Source organism: Artemia sp. Qi Xiang Cuo, chromosome 11, assembly GCF_049724085.1.
Source record: "Artemia sp. Qi Xiang Cuo chromosome 11, ASM4972408v1, whole genome shotgun sequence".
NCBI lineage: Eukaryota > Metazoa > Arthropoda > Branchiopoda > Anostraca > Artemiidae > Artemia > Artemia sp. Qi Xiang Cuo.
Window position 1 is genome coordinate 33,570,673 of NC_142804.1, and position 15,967 is coordinate 33,586,639.

The 15,967-nt window shown below is 39.8% G+C and overlaps 1 protein-coding gene and 1 long non-coding RNA gene across 2 annotated transcripts in view; one reads left to right on the top strand and one right to left on the bottom strand.

Annotated features, from left to right (window-relative positions):
* LOC148946905 (transforming growth factor-beta-induced protein ig-h3-like) overlaps nt 1-15,264 on the bottom strand; it is an 87,002-nt gene extending 71,738 nt beyond the window's left edge. The window contains exon 1 of the mRNA XM_089096725.1: nt 15,106-15,264. Coding sequence (XP_088952851.1) covers nt 15,106-15,215 — 110 coding nt within the window. The 5' untranslated portion in view covers nt 15,216-15,264. The remainder of the gene's footprint in view (nt 1-15,105) is intronic.
* On the top strand, nt 2,484-10,376 carry LOC148946906 (uncharacterized). Its single transcript, XR_016142443.1, has 2 exons — nt 2,484-2,681; nt 10,278-10,376. It is a non-coding gene; the product is annotated as an uncharacterized LOC148946906 (long non-coding RNA).
* Nucleotides 15,265-15,967: the final 703 nt, after the last annotated feature.

A 15,967-nucleotide genomic window follows, 5' to 3' on the forward strand; every position in this document is an offset into this window, starting at 1 on the left:
TAAGTGAAGATTTTACGCACGTTCATAGGGTAAGAACTGATTGCCGCTGAAGAAGGCTTGCTCGTCAAGTCGAAATATTCGGCTCTTTTTTTAGAGTTATTTCACAACGATCGTTTAGAAATGGAACGAAATCACCCAAAAATCGTGCCAAAAACGGATAATTCAAATTAATATATTGGTAAAAATACAAACAAAAACTGCTAATATCACACATCCGGCGAAATGTTATGTGCGACACCCAAGAGAAGCTCGTCTGCTGTTCGGGTTCCAGCCCTGTACTCCGTCGACAGCTTTTCGAGTCGTTCGTTCAGCCGTGCATACTTCTTGTTCGTCCGATGGATGACATGACCCTGGAGTAGCTGTGTCCTTGCAGAATCGACGACTGCTTGTTCTTCCTTCAGGAAAGAGATAAACTGCCACAAGTTCGGGTGGTAGCGACCGACTCTTCGGTTAAACCGCATGTGCCATGATTCGAGGTCGTTGTTTGTCCTTCGCTGGATGCCGTAGACTGACCAGAAATGAGGAGGACATTGGTCGAACCACTGACGGCTGAAGTAAGTGACAAACGGACGAGCCGAAGGCCAGGTACGAACGATGTGAGAAATGATTGGACCAGAATTGATTCTGACGATCGCTGGAGGTAGGAACGCCAGAGCCAGAAGCTTTCGAACGTAGAGGTTGAAGTCTGCATCGGTCATGTACAGCTCACGGACTGAGTGACGCCCCAAGTTTCTGATTACTGCTTGGCAAAAGTGGAAGTAACACCCACGGTGCTTGGCGGCCGGAAAAACTTGCTTCACGGATGTCAGCAGACCGGTCTCAAAATCAGAGACGACGGTCGTCGGGCGAAGTGTCACTCCTTTCATCGCAGCCTGTAGGATCAGCTCGCTGAAGACGTCGTTGTAAAGCTGCGCAGACTTGCTCTCCATGAGCACGAAGACAGCGGGAAGTTGCTTGTCGCCGAAGAAAACGTGAACGGTGAACAACTGGCCGAATGGGGAAGGAGCTGAGTCGAAGGTGCCGTCCATATACCATTCCGGGCTTCGTTCAAGCAGACTTAACGACTCGTCGGTTGCAAAGCAAATCGCAGCGTTATTTTGAAGCTGAAAGAGGAGGAATCTCTGGTTTGCAGACGTCTCACTGAAAGCCTGGGGCAAGGGCGTCGGTACGGATATAGTATCAGCGGGCAGTGGTGGTATCAGCTTGTTTCGTGATCTGTACATGGACGACTTCACGTGCTTATAGGGTAACTGAGGCAAAGCACTCAGCCCACTGGCAGCAGCACTTGCGACCTGGCCGTCGTAGATAGCGGGAATCGGACGAGTAGTACGGGCTGACTCGCTTCGAAGGTCTGACCGGAATTTGTACTGCTGGGTCTGCAGAGGATCAGCGCTGTGGTCGTGCGTACCAACTGAAACTGGTGAGCCGTCGCTGGAATCAGTGTGTAACCGCCCGAGACATCCCTTCTTCATGCATCTCCAGCTCTTCTTTCTTCCTCCAGAAATCGGCTTATCGAATCTGTAGACGAAACCGTCGTGTTCTAGCAGTTGTTTATTCTTGGAGCTCTTCATTGTCAAACTGACTTATTAATACTAACCAGAAATATTGTTCCTGGCATCATTAAATACTTGTTATAAGAGGGTAAAAAAATATGCTCCCACACTAAATCCTAGTGCATTTTGTGGGTAAACGGTTGTGCAATCGCTTACGCAATTAGGTCACCTGACCTAATTATCTGGCGCTCAAATGGGAAACAACTGAACTAATAAAAATACGGCGCGCAAATAGGAAATTCCCATTTGCGCGCCATGGCGCTCAAATGGGAAAGCGCTCAAATGGGATACACCCCCAATTTCTACTAAGAGCAAAGCGACTTGTCTACCATGCGGCAAATTTATGACTTAGCTTTTATCTGGCACAGGGGTGGCTCGAAGGGGGGTGAGGGGGGGGTGATACACCCCCCCTGCCTCTTGCTAAGTTGTATTAGTAGTTTATTTTGGCCTCATCCAGGTCCCGGGAGCTCATCTCAGTCAGTGACAGTCCGAGTCGTTTTTCTTCCTCCTGGAAAGACTTTCACTCAAAGACAAGGTCGTTTAAATTAAACCAGATTTCATGACCCCGTCAGGTCTCTGGTGAAATGATTCCCAAAGGGACTGGACTGGCAGCAACTCGCTTTGTTTCAAAACCTGTTCTTACTCGCATATAATTATTGTCCCAAAGGGACTGGACTAACAGCAACTCGCTTTGTTTCAAAACCTGTTCTTACTTGCATATAATTTGTGTCTGTCTCAGATAGGTCGTTCAGATTTAGCCTGTCAACATTATTGTAGACTAGTTGTTAAAGTGAAGTCTGACTGGATAACAAGAATAAACCGAAAGTGAGAGACAAAGTTACGTGCATGGACTGTGGGTCAAACTTTGACTACGAGTGGAAAAGAAGGCATGAAATTTCTTAACACAATGGAAAAGCAATTAGAATTCAAATGACAGGAGCCCCGCGAAACCCCTTTGAAGCAAGTCTATCTAGGACAGTGAAAAAAGCTCGATTAGAAAATGAATCTGAGGTTGAGGTGGATACAGCACTTGAAAAGGACAAGGAAGATTTGGCCATGTACCAAGAATTTGTTTCCCAGGGCAGGGGTGGTTCTGAAGACGCTGGAATAGCTCATTCAAGTCGGGAGGTAAGTTTTTGGCTACGACTCTAGTGAAACATAGTTACAAACTCGGCTTGTCTGTGAAACTTTCCGTGGATGTCCCCATAACATAATTTCCTCTTGGCAAACGCCCCCATGGCGAAACGTCCCCAAACATAAATTTAGTACTTGGTCTTGGTCTTAAGGTGAATTGTCGTTAAATAGCAGCCGAATTTGTTTTGAAAGTGAAAAGAAGAAAAGATAAATTTAAAAAGTGTTATCATAATAACTTTCTTCGATGTTTTTTTTTGTTTTTACGTATATATTATGGTGGTTTCTTGTGTTAAAGAAAGTTATAATGATAGAAATCTTTCTTTAGGTTTTGTTATTGTTATTAAATTTAATATTGTGTTTTCGTTCCTTTTTTTGGGAGGGGGGAAAATGACGAAGCACTATTTTGAAAATTTAATTAGGTAGTAAGAGATAGCCACCGTAAGAAGAGTTTCCTGTGGGGGAACGACACCCTTTTCTACGGTTAAGGTTTTTTATAATGGAAAAATTTTAGGTAGTGTATGGTGACTTATTGTGTGTCAAGTTCGGCTGCTAATTGATATTTAAAAAAGTTAGGTGACGCATAAAAGTTAAGAATTAGATTTGTTGCTTAAAGTAAATTTGTTGTCACTGAGAGGAGAGGAGGTGGGATTAAAAAAAAAAAAAAATAGGCGTATTGTCGAAGTAAAAACAAGACCAAAGATTTCGATGGGATCCCAAAAATGGAATATTTTTTGGACTTCTTGGTCCAGACAATCGGGTTTGTGGATTTCCGGTCTTCGCCAGACCCGTAAGCATGTTAGCATTTATCCCTAGTCAACCGCTTGAAAATGTAAAAAAAAAATGATACCGAAGTGGGGTTTTCGACGGATTACGACCAAGTTCAGATATGGATTCAGCAGCTATGTTTACGCCTAAATATCATCTCCAGTCGACAATCGAATTTAGAAAAATCTTATATTTTTACTGAATTCCCGATATTAGCAATTCCGTGCGAACTACTTGTCCGGCAAAAATATAAAGTGACGGATGAGCAAGTATGGATTCAGTATGCAATTTTACTCTTTTTCGAATTTATAATCGACTTCATAACAAACTTTTATTTCTAGTACGCTAAACTTCCGGTTAAAAACGAATGCAGTATGTCTCCTTACCCCTTATACTTCGGATTTTGTTTTATTTTTACCAAAATTCCGGTTTTGGCAGGATTCTGAGCGAACTACTTGTCCGGCCCAAAAAAACTTCAGATACAGATTTAGCATGTATCTTTACCCCTGTACCGAATCTGTAATCGACTTGCAGACACATTTTTATTTCTTCCAGATTTCCAGTTTCGGACGCATTCCGGGCTAAATACTTGCCCGGGAAGAAAATAACGGTCGAAAACGAATTCAGTATGTGTCCTTACTCCTACATCGAACCTCTAATCAACTGCAGATACAACTTTTACTGTTAATCATTTTCCCGGTTTTGGCTGGATTCCGGGCGAACTATTTGTCCAGCGAGAAAATTAGTTTCAGATAGGGATTCAGCATGTCTCCTTACACCTCTAAATCGACTATGTTATTGACTTTTAAAATATCTTTAACTAACCCCCACCCCTAGATATAGAGCTACATAGCCCATCTACGAAACTGACCTGTACTTTGACCCAAAGAATCCTCACACCAAGTTTGACCAAAACATCTATCGGCCTAGCTCTTCGAGAGTTATCATGCTTACAGACGGACAAATTGTACAAAGTCATAGATATCCCGCCACTTACGTTTGGGATCCCAAAATTTTAAGATTTTGCATCAAATATTTAGGAACAGTCTTATAGGCACGAAAAGGCGGATGTGGGACCAGTTGCGTAGGATATTCACCGTTTCCCTCAAAATATACAGTCTTGTCCTGGGCTGGCCTCGTACATTAGTGATCCTAGGTCGTTTAAAACAAAGGTTGCAATAGTAGCAGTGCTTTCTGTATTTACTGCGGAAAACTTGAAAACCCGGTATTTCTGATTAACTGTCTCCTCGTAGTCAAGCAGACCAAAGTTTTCGATGGGATCCCAAAAAGTGGAATATTTATTAGACTTCTTTGTCCAGATAATTGGGTCTTGTAGATTTCCAATCATCGCCAGACTCCGTAAACATGTTAACATTTATCCCTTATAACGGCCTGAAAATTTACTTCTGCATCGTAATTCAAATCAAAGCTCTATACGACTTAAAAATTAAATTTAGCTTTTTATCAAATTTCTGGGTTGTAGGATTCCATACGAACTCCTTGTCCAGTGAAAAAAAAGAATTTTAGCTATTACGGATTCAGTATTTATTTTTACTCCGAACTCGAATCTCTAATCGACTTCAAAAGAAACTTTTGCCTATAGCCAATTTCCGGTTTTGGCCGGATTCCGGGTGAACTGCTTATCCGCCAAAGAATAAAGTTCAAAAATGAATTCAGCATTTCTCCTTATCCCTATATCGAATCTCTAATCGACTTTAGAAATAAACTTTAATTCTACCAATTTTCCGGTTTTGGCATTTACGAACTTGACCTGTACTTTGACCCCACAGTTTATAGAATTATCCAGTAAGTTTATCGTAGATCATTTCTTGTCTTCATTCCCGGTACGAACAAAAAACTCCTCCCACTTCTTTCTGCATTAACGTGTTAATCTGTTTCCGATTGTTTCCAACTAAGCGCATTATTCGTAATAGCGGGTTTCTACTTATTTCCGATTAGATAACAGTCGGAATCGTCTGCCCGTGAAAAGATCTGATTCCGCTTATGTTTCTATCTGCAAAAACGTTCTCTGGAGCACTCGCACCTTGGTCCGGGTTTTTATAATGGGTGAGATAGGGAAAGATCATACTGGATAATTATATAAACTGTGTTTGACCCATAGGATTCTCACACCAATTTTGAACAAAATATCTCAATCCCTTGCTAGGTATCCGTCACTAACGTTTTAGGATCAGAAAAAGCGAAAGCCTAACCTGGCTCGAAAAGAGTCAAACAAGGAGAATGCAAAAATCAGTGTAGTTCCGTTAGGGTGGATAAGAATGGCCTAAGAAGTTCGAGATCTCGGAGTCTGACGTAAGTAAGATAAGGCGGGTCTGATGCTTTGATAAAACCAATCGGACAGATAAAAAAAAAATCAATCAACTAAATATCGCAGAAAAGCCTGATCAAGGAGTTATGTCACAAACATGAAAACAAACGAGAGATGATATAGCCCACAAATAAGCCAATAAAATATAGCACAAAAAGAAGAAAGGACACACTACAAAATTTTGTGGTCTTAAATTAATCCGCTTTGAAAGAATATTATTATATTTTAGCCGTGGACGTTTTTTTGGGATCCCAAAACGTAAGTGATGGATACCAATTTGTCCGTCTGTTAGCACTATAACTCTGGAAGTGGTTGAGATATTTTGTTCAAACTTGGTGCCTTTTGGTCAAAGTAAAGGTCAAGTTCGTATATGGGGTCCCTTGCTCTGTATTTAGGTGTGAGGGAGGGGGTTTCAAGTTAAGGGACGCACAAATATTTTTTGAATACCAATGAGATGGTCACTTTAGGGGTATGTAGAGATGCTGAATAAAAAGCTGAAATTTGTTTTGACGCCGGACAATTGGTTCGCCCAGTATCCGGCCAAAACCGGAAATTTGGAGGATGTTCTTGAAGCTGATTAGAGGGTTGACATAGGGGTAAGGAAACATTCTGAATCCGTTTTTTGGCTTCATTTTCTTACCGGACAAGCAGTTCGCCTGGAAAGTTAAAACCGGTAATTTGGCGGAAGGTAAAAGTTGTTCCTGAAGCTTATTAGAGGGTCGACATAGGAGTAAGCAGACCTGCTGAATTCAAGCCTGAAATTTATTTTGATGCTAGAACATTGAGTTCGCCCGAAATCCGGTTTAGAAAAAGGTAAAAGTTGTTCCTGAAGCTGATTAAGAGGGTCGATATAGGAGTAAGGAGACATTCTGAATCCGTTTTTCAGCTTCATTTCTTACCGGACAAGTAGTTCACCCAGAATCCGGTCAAAACCGGTTTTGGGGCGGTCTCTGGCGAAATTGTGTTTACTGACAATTTTGTTTCAGGAAATGCATGTTACAATTACCAAGTTATTGGTAGTTAGAACACCAACCTTGACAGAACACCTAGCGACAGAAACGAGATATAAATTCGAAACCGGAGAAAACTTCATGCCGTCGGTCAACACAAATGATGAGAAGGAGTCAGATATAGGGCAAGAGGTCTCCGATCAAAGACACAACATGAAACTCTTTTCATGTGTCGCCAAGCTGGAGTACATTATATCAGTACCGATGACATGGTTAAGACCGTCCGGGAAAATTCTGCGTTGAATGCAAGAGATATCTTGGTGGAAATACAATCTACATCATCTTCTGTGTTTGAGCCACAGTTCATATAATTATCCAGTATGATCTTTCCCAATCTCACCCATTATAAAAACCCGGACCAAGGTGCGAGTGCTCCCGAGAACGTTTTTGCAGATAGAAACATAGGCGGCATCAGATCTTTTCACGGGTAGACAAGTCAGACTGTGATCTAATCGGAAACAAGTGGAAACCCGCTATTATGAATAATGCATTTTGTTGGAAACAACCGAAAACAGACTAACCCGCTAAAGCAGAAAGAAGTTGGTGGAGCTTTTTGTTCGTACCGAGAATGAAGACCAGAAATGATCTGCGATAAACTTACTGGATAATTCTATAAACTGTGGTTTGAGCTGTGCAAGGAACTAACAGTCGATTGCACTGAAGAACTTCTTAACATTTCGGCAACTAGTGGAGTTGTTGTCGAAAATCACAGTGACGACTCCGAAAGTGTAGTTCACAAGGATCCTGGAATAAGGAAGCCAATCTCTAGCGAAAACAAAAGGAAATACCTGATTTCATGTGGTCCTAATCAACCAAAGCTGAGTGTGTTCCCAGCTGATCCGTCAATATCAAAAAAGAAACAGTGTCGTTTTCACCCCAGGTATGAAGATTACCAGTTCTTAGAGTACAGTATCGAGAAAGATGCTGCCTTCTGCTTTGTTTGCTCGCTTTTCCCTAGTGGTCCGGGGCGAGACCAGTCCGAAAACGCTTGGGTGGAAGCCGGTGTGCGGCAATGGCACACAATGAAGAGCCAAGGAAAAGGCAAAGAAAGGAAAACTGGCTAGTCACTTCTCTTCCGGGTCACACAAAGCAGCTTTGTCGGATTATTGTCACTTCGCCAGCAGTAATGGTCATGTTGATTTCCTACTTGACAAAAGAACTCGAGCTAAGCTTTTGCAGCAAGCAAAAGATGAAGAGACAAACAGAAAAATTGTGACAATTCTTTTGGACGTTGTAAGAACCCTAGCGAGACAAGGCATTGCATTTAGAAGAACGGAAGAACAAGACGGCAACTTTGTTCAATTTGTTCAACTTCTAGCGAGATATGTGCCTGCTCCTGAAGCTTGGTTAAATGATTCTCGGTATAGACCATAGAAAGTTACCTATCTACAAAAAATGTCCCAGGACGAGTTTATTGAATTGCTTTCAGCAGAAGTCAGGGAGAAGATCCTTGACGAAGTCCTGGATTCAGAGTTTTATTCTGTGATGGCGGATACGACACCCGATGCTTCACATTCTGATAAGCTTGCAGTCATAATCCACACCATCAGCTCGGAAGGGATGCCTAGAGAGAGACTATTAGATGTTAGCGAGGCAAATGACAAAACTGGTCAGGGTATGGCAGAAAGTATAATAGGAATACTGATAAGGAAAGGAATTCCGCTGGATACACTAGCTTTTCAGTCGTATGACTAAGCAAGTGCAATGTCTGGTCAGTTTAATGGAGCCCAGCAGAAAGTATCAGAACTTCTCAGTCGCCGTGTGCCTTATATACCCTGCCAGGCCCACAGACTAAACACCGTGATAGAGCATAGTTGCAATTCGTCTCTCTTGATAGCCGAGCTTTTCAATATCCTCGAAGAAATGTATGTGTTCTTCTCTTCATCTACAAAGCGTTTTGCCGCCCTTAAAGAAAAACTCTCTTCGATTGAAAACAGCCTTAATCTCCGAAACTTATCACGGACCCGGTGGACCGCAAGGGCTGAAACCATACAAGCAGTGGTTACTCCGTTTGAATCAATAGTCTCAGCCCTTGACGACATAAAACAGATGAAGATCGCCAATACGAAAACGAAAGCACAAGCCAGCGGCCTCCTGAAAAGGATTCTCAACTTTGATTTTATCACCCGCCTCATGTTCATGAAAAATATCATGTACAAGGCCAGGATTGCAACAGAAAAGCTTGAAGAAGAGGATATGAACATCATCGACACAATTGAGATGCTAGACGCTACGAAGAAACTTTTTGAAAGAATATCTTGTGAGGAAATGAACCGTTTAATTGACAGTGCAGCACAGTTTGCCAAAAGGATGGAAGTGGACCTAGAGACTGATTTCATCAGACACCATCGTCGGAGACTTGGACCATCTCGTTACGACAGCCGAGCTCAAAGTCAAGCCGATATCTCAATGCATCAGTTCTATAGACTACATTTCAGAATCTTGCTTGACAAGTTGACTACAATGATGGGAGATAATCTCAGAGCTTGCCTTGCCAATTTTCTGCCATTTTGCACCTTACTCCAGCCTCCTTTGAACAAAAGTATCTCAGTTGCAGATATTGAGCAAGCAACAAAGTTTTTCCCAAGCCAGGAAAGAGCTCCAGACGCTACTGGTCTTCAAGTAGAGCTTGAAGTTTTTTTCCAGTTTTGCGAAGGCACTGCTTGCTTCAGAGAAGTCCTTGGTGAAGGACATCGCCGAAACCGTCAGCTTAAGCAAGCCAGTCGTCTCTGCAAATTGGCAGCAACTGCCCCTGTTGCAGTTGCAACTGCCAAAAGAACATTCAGCAAACTCAAGTGTGTGAAGAATTGGCTGAGAACTGCCATGCTTGATTCTCGACTGGATTCTCTCATGTTGTTGGCGAGTGAGATAGACCTCACCGATGGTGTAGACTTAAACAAGATTGTTCAGCGTTGGTCCATTTTGAAGAAGAGGCAAATCCTGATTTCAGCTTTTCTTAGCTGTGTATTGGTACATGTAGTGTTCCGTTTGTGTCCTTCTTTGTTCCCGTAGATAAGTATAAATGATAAAACACTATTGTCTATGAAATTTGTAGGTAATGACGAGTCGTAGAATATGATCTACAAGTCGTTTAAATGAGTGTTCTCACCCCTCCCTGGCCTGAGTGATTCGAGCCACCCCTGATCTGGCATTTTTCTGTTGATTTCATTAACAATCATTGTTACAAACTCGAGCAAAGGCCGTCCAAAATGTTTTTACTTGATAATGAGGCCAATCATGACCTCGCGAAAATGAGTTTCACGACATGTTTTGCTATCGCGCAAAATTAGGAGAGTTGCAAAATTTACGAACATTTACGACGAAGCCAAGTGTGCGAGATATTGAGTTTTGACTCCACCTTGAGCGTTATATATCTGATAAAAAAAAACAACTTTCGATATTTTAACTAGTACTGGCTAAAAGATTCATTCCACAGATGGACAACCCCCTGAATTATAACCCTACTTTGACCATGCTTTATTACAGTCCAGGCTGGCCAAGTAACGTGTCAAAAAGGTCTCATTGCAAGCATAATCTAAAAATCGAGATTTGACAGAAATCTTCGAGTGAACAGAAGGTATTTATTATCCACTTTTGAGAAACAGCAGCAGTCGTTGGTACAAGATGTGCTTCAATATTTCTGCAGTGGAAAACATTTACTCAAACGAGGGGTTTATGCCTACCAAGAGGCAAGCTTGACCTTGGTATAAACTCATCAAGGTAAATTCTAGGTTTTCAAACTGTTAAGTAACAAGTGGTATAATTGTATTTTAACCGAAGTATCACGTACATGTCTCCCTATTTGTGAACTGCGAATGTATATAAATTCCACTTGGCTTCAGGATAATTTTAGCTTTTTATTATATTTTTAAATTGTAAAAATAACATTAGATCCCAGTAACTGAATATTAGAGAAAATTAACCTTTTACATAAGATGTATCTTTTAGAGCCTCTTCAAACTATACCGGGGAATTGCATATTTCCGGAGACAATTTTTAAATTTATGTTAATATTTTTTAAATTAAAATGGTGAAAATATATAAACTGCCCATTCTGAAATTGGCTTCTTTTTTTAACAGTGAAACAAAAAGCTAACACTTTTATTATGAAAAAAAAAACCAAACACAACTATAGATAGGCCTTTGAGGGATTCGTACAAATCAAGCAGCCCAAGGAATGGTGTTCTGTCATTTTATTGAGAGCCCAGGTCCAATATAGCGAGAATGAAGTGTTACACGAATGAGATTGGAGGATCCCGTCTGGCACCTTGTAAAAAAAAGTACAGGTGACAAAACATACTCATAAAAACTTAACGAACAAACTTAAATGATAGCCCAAGTTCTGAATATGATTTATCCCTCAATAATTCACCTTAATAATACCAGTGGGCGTAAATGCACACATGTATTTACGCTTGTGCCCCCAGAGGAAAAGATTCTAGTGGATATTTTGAGGAATCACGGAGCAAAAATTTTAACTATAGATGTGACGGAGAACAAATGGTACTTGTCGGTTATTGGGAACACATTCACGAATTACGCTTAGGTTACATATCAGAAAACCGATTTCATAAACACAAAAAGCCAGTAACGGATGGGACAATGTATTGATTTGGGCTGGTATTGGTGCATTATGCGGGCACCACGAAGAAGTCAAGTTTGGTTAATGATAAAGAAATACAATAGGATGTATATATAATAGTTTAGAAACGAATTTGGGCTATATATTTGCACATTGGGGGGGGGGGGTAAAGCATAGCATATATTAAAAACGTAACCTAACCTAGGTACCTTTCTCCCTCCTAAACCCCAAAAAAAAATCGTTTAAGTATTGAGAAACAACGCATTGCCATCAATTTATCTAGCAAATCACCCGTTGTCTGCTAATGAAATAGCAGTTTGACGTGTTTCGTGACTGGTTTCTTTGATACAGTACAAAGTGATGCCCGCATAATGCACCATTACCTTTGGGCTATATATTTGCACATTAGGGGAGCGGGGTTAGGTTAGGTTTTGTTTCTAAAGTATTATATTATCGTCATGTTTTGTTATGGAGTAACCTAACTTCACTTCTTGGGTGTTTCCAATAAACGACTAAACGAACAAACAAATTTCACACCGACTTGTAGTTTCGCACTTGCCAATATATACCTCAAGTTAAAAACCTTTTCTACAAAATTACAAAAACGTTGGACAACCTCATTCGTTTCTGATATCAGGTGGGTAGAAATTTGGGAGACGTCCAGCTTTCGCGAGCGCAAAATATTCTGAGAGCTACTAATCACCGCTGGTTACAACTATCGTTGAGGCCTGCATTTTCCGTTGAATGGCAACCCTACATGTGCTAACTACACATGCTTGTTTCGCTACCCTTTCGTGCTTAATAGAAACAATTCTACTGGTTAGACCATTCGAGATAGCTAACACATTTGCTATCACGATTCGTGGTAGCAAATGTGTTAGCTATGTGGCACTGGTACGGTTTACTTCGATAAACATCTCTTAATTTATAAGAATTACCAAATTTAGCGACAATTATAAATGATAATCGGCAGTTATATATAATATATCACATTTGCCGTAATGCGTTTAAACATGTTCATACAGTGAAACAGGAGCAGATGTCACACAATGTCATAATAAAAAAAAGATTAAAATTAAACAAATAAGATAATGTTGTTTTAGGGTGACCCACGAGATATCCCCCCCACATTGTTGTTTGGGCATGTGTGTAAAAACGTTGAAGAATATCAATGTAGGATATGCAAAGAAAATACCAAAATTGCTGAAAAGGTAATCTCTTTGTTTATGTTTTTATATTACAATGAACTGTTCATTAAATTAAGTCCTCCCCCTCCAAAAAAGCATAATCTAAATGAATTGAATAATTAGAAAAGCTTCTTGAAAGTGACTCACAATTTAAGCGTTGTAAAATTTAGGAAAACAACACAACCCGAAGTTGCATAACCATCAGCAATGTAGGTTGCCATAATTTTTTCTAGTCACGCCGCCGAACCAGTTCCTATTCCTTTGTCCAAGCTTTAGGATAAATTCAGGCGAAAGGTGAAATTTGTTTATCAACCAGATTAATCATGATGAAAGGGAAAGACATCACTTAGGCGATTGCGCAAACCACACAATAACTTTAGGGTAAGAACCACGGAATAAATACAAACTTTGCAGTGTCTTTTTCTTTGATTTAATATGGGAGTCCCCTGTGTTTTTCAAGTCAGGTGATAGCTTAAACCCCATAATAACTACAGTAATTTTTTTTTCAGATATATTTCCTTTAATACAAGAAATTTCGATGGATTTCCACGTCAGTTGATTGTCATTGTGAGAAGTCCTCCTAATTAATCAGGGATTTTACCCCCTAATTCGCCTTCATTTGAAGGGAAATATCTAGATTGGCCAGCGCTGACTGAAAACTGAAGGTTACATTCATAAGGGATCAAAATTGTCCGTAAACCCAAAACGTTGAACTTGCTCTCATGCAAATTAGCTGAACCAGGTGAATGAAACTTTCAGAAATGAATCAAGAGCCTAACGAATGCCGCGGGAAGTACTTTCAAGTAACAAAAAAGTAGCACTCTTGGAAAGGGGTTAGGTTAAGAAAATGAAACTTTCAGGGATAGGTCTACAGGCTAAAGTATGTCCTGGGAAGGTATTTTGAAGTACCTACCTCCCCTTCTTCTCCCTCTAGAGGGTCCTGACTTTTAAGAGCTTCAAAAATATGTCTGTTATGAAAGTAAACCCTTGCAAAACAGATCTTCTGCTTAAATAAAGTACTACAAAGTTGTTTTCAGCTCCACGACTTTACTCAATCCCAATTTATATGGTTTTAAAGATATGCAAATATATATCCTAAATTTTGAAAAAAACAGCATTGATATGACTAAAAATTCTACTCAAGTAACAGGAATTAAATTTTCAGAACTAAAGCCAGAGAAAAAGAAACTGATGACTGAAAATTAAGGTAAAATGTTGTTTTGTCAAAATTTCAATAGGTGAAAATTTCACGTAGGCACATTTCAGGATCCTCTAGAGGGAGAAGGAGTGGAGGTAGGTACTTCAAAATATCTTCCCGGACATACTTTAGCCTGTATCTACCTATTGAAATTTTGACAAAAAAAAAACGTTTTACCTTAATTTTCAGTTATCAGTTTCTTTTCAGTTTATCAGTTTCGGGATTTTTTCTGGGTGGGGGGGGGAGGCTTTGGAGGAGGGGGTTACGTAAGAGGATCTTTCCATGGAGGATGCTTCCTTGGGGGAAGGGACATTTCTATGAATGGGGTGCCAAATTTCCAAGCATTATTTAAAAAACGATCAGAAATTAAATAAAAAAAACAAGTTTTTTCAACTGAAAGTAAGGAGCAACATTAAAACATAAAACAAACAGAAATTATTACGTATATGAGCAAGGGCGAATCTCTAACATTTTTGTTGGGGGGGGGGAGGGCAAGAGGGGTTCATATCTGGATAAGCAAAGGGCATGGGATGTATAATATTTTTCTCTCCACATTATTGGCGGGGGGGAGGCAAATGCCCCCCCTTGCCACCCCAAACAACGCCCCTGTATATGAGGGGGTTCACCCCCTAGTCAATACCTCGCTCTTTACGCTAAAGTTTTTTTTTTAGCACTTTCAAAAGAGCTAGCCTATCTATTCTAATTAAACGGGCTTTGTGATTCAGGGATCTGTGATTCGAACAAAATTCGAACTTCAGCGTAAAGTGCGAGGTATTGACTAGGGGGCGAACCCCCTAATATACGTAATAATTTCTGTTCGTTTTAATGTTGCTCCTTACTTTCAGTTAAAAAAACGTGTTTTTTTTATTTAATGTACAAGTAGAAACAAGGTGACGTATGGTAAAATTAAAGGAAAATATACAATTTGAGCAATTAATTGCATGTTAAGGGCGGGGGGGGGGGGGTAAATAGAGCTGCTTCTCTGCCTTTTGTGTAGGCAACTAGGTCAATATATACCAAATCATATTATTGAGTTTCAAATAAAGTGAATACACCATTTGATGCCTTTTTTTATGCTTATTATAAACAAAATAACCATTTCACTCGGAAATGAATTCCCGCCCCCCCCCTATAGCGACTGTCCATTACACTGAAAGAAACGATCGAGGGGGGGGGGGCTGAAACAAATTCTCAAGAGAAATAATTATTGTATTTGTAATAAGCATAAAAAAAGGCACTAGATAATGTATTAAATATATTCCTAACTCAATAGGCTAATATGATTTGGTATATATTGACCGGCAACTAAATTTTCATCAAAAGTTGGTTGAGAATAAAAAAAAATACCTTGTAGAAAATTGATCCCAAAACCTAGGGTGCAAGTTTCGTACACCCCTAGGATAACTATCATCACAGAATACTGCATTTACCAACAGTAGTAATGAAAGAATCTTCATATTTCTTACTCGACTTCACTTTCAATACTGAATTTAACACGGAAGTATGAGAACGAGCATGCCCTTCTGGCGCTTAGAAACCGCTGATGACGTTGACCAGGGAAATCCTCTTCAGGTTGTTGAAAATAGTTTTAATAAAATTCAGACAATGATTTTATGAAACTGTACTTTTTATTTTTTCAGCTTCGTCCTATAAACAAATCAAATCCTGGCTATCGATTGGTACTTAATTGTAGTAATTTTATTATGAGCTACTGGGATCTCGGACAGCGCGACCCGCCCAATTAAAACCTAATTTGAATCTTACTAAAATTAACCCAAAAAAAATTTTCTGAGGGAAACAGAGAGCGTAGTTGAAACTTAAAGCGAACAAAAATTATTGCTTCACAGTCTATCTAACATTTAAGAATAAAACTAGTGTAAATTAAACCAACTAATTATATTTCCCATGTTTGCAGGATTATAGAAAACTAGCGCTTTACTGAAAACTCAAAAGCAAAGTATAGAAGTGAAGAATATTGATGTAGGAGTAAAAAATAAGCACGTAGCCTCACAACAACAAACTAATCTGCAAAACTTTTCCAGGTGTGATATCACACCTGGATGCCTTACACCAGGTGTGATATCAGTAGCTTTCAGTATACAATTAAAATTATATTAAAAGCATAAACATAAAAGATTAATATTCTTTAATAGCCTCATAGTCACTGAACAACATACATAAATATTGGACTGATTCATCAGGTAATATT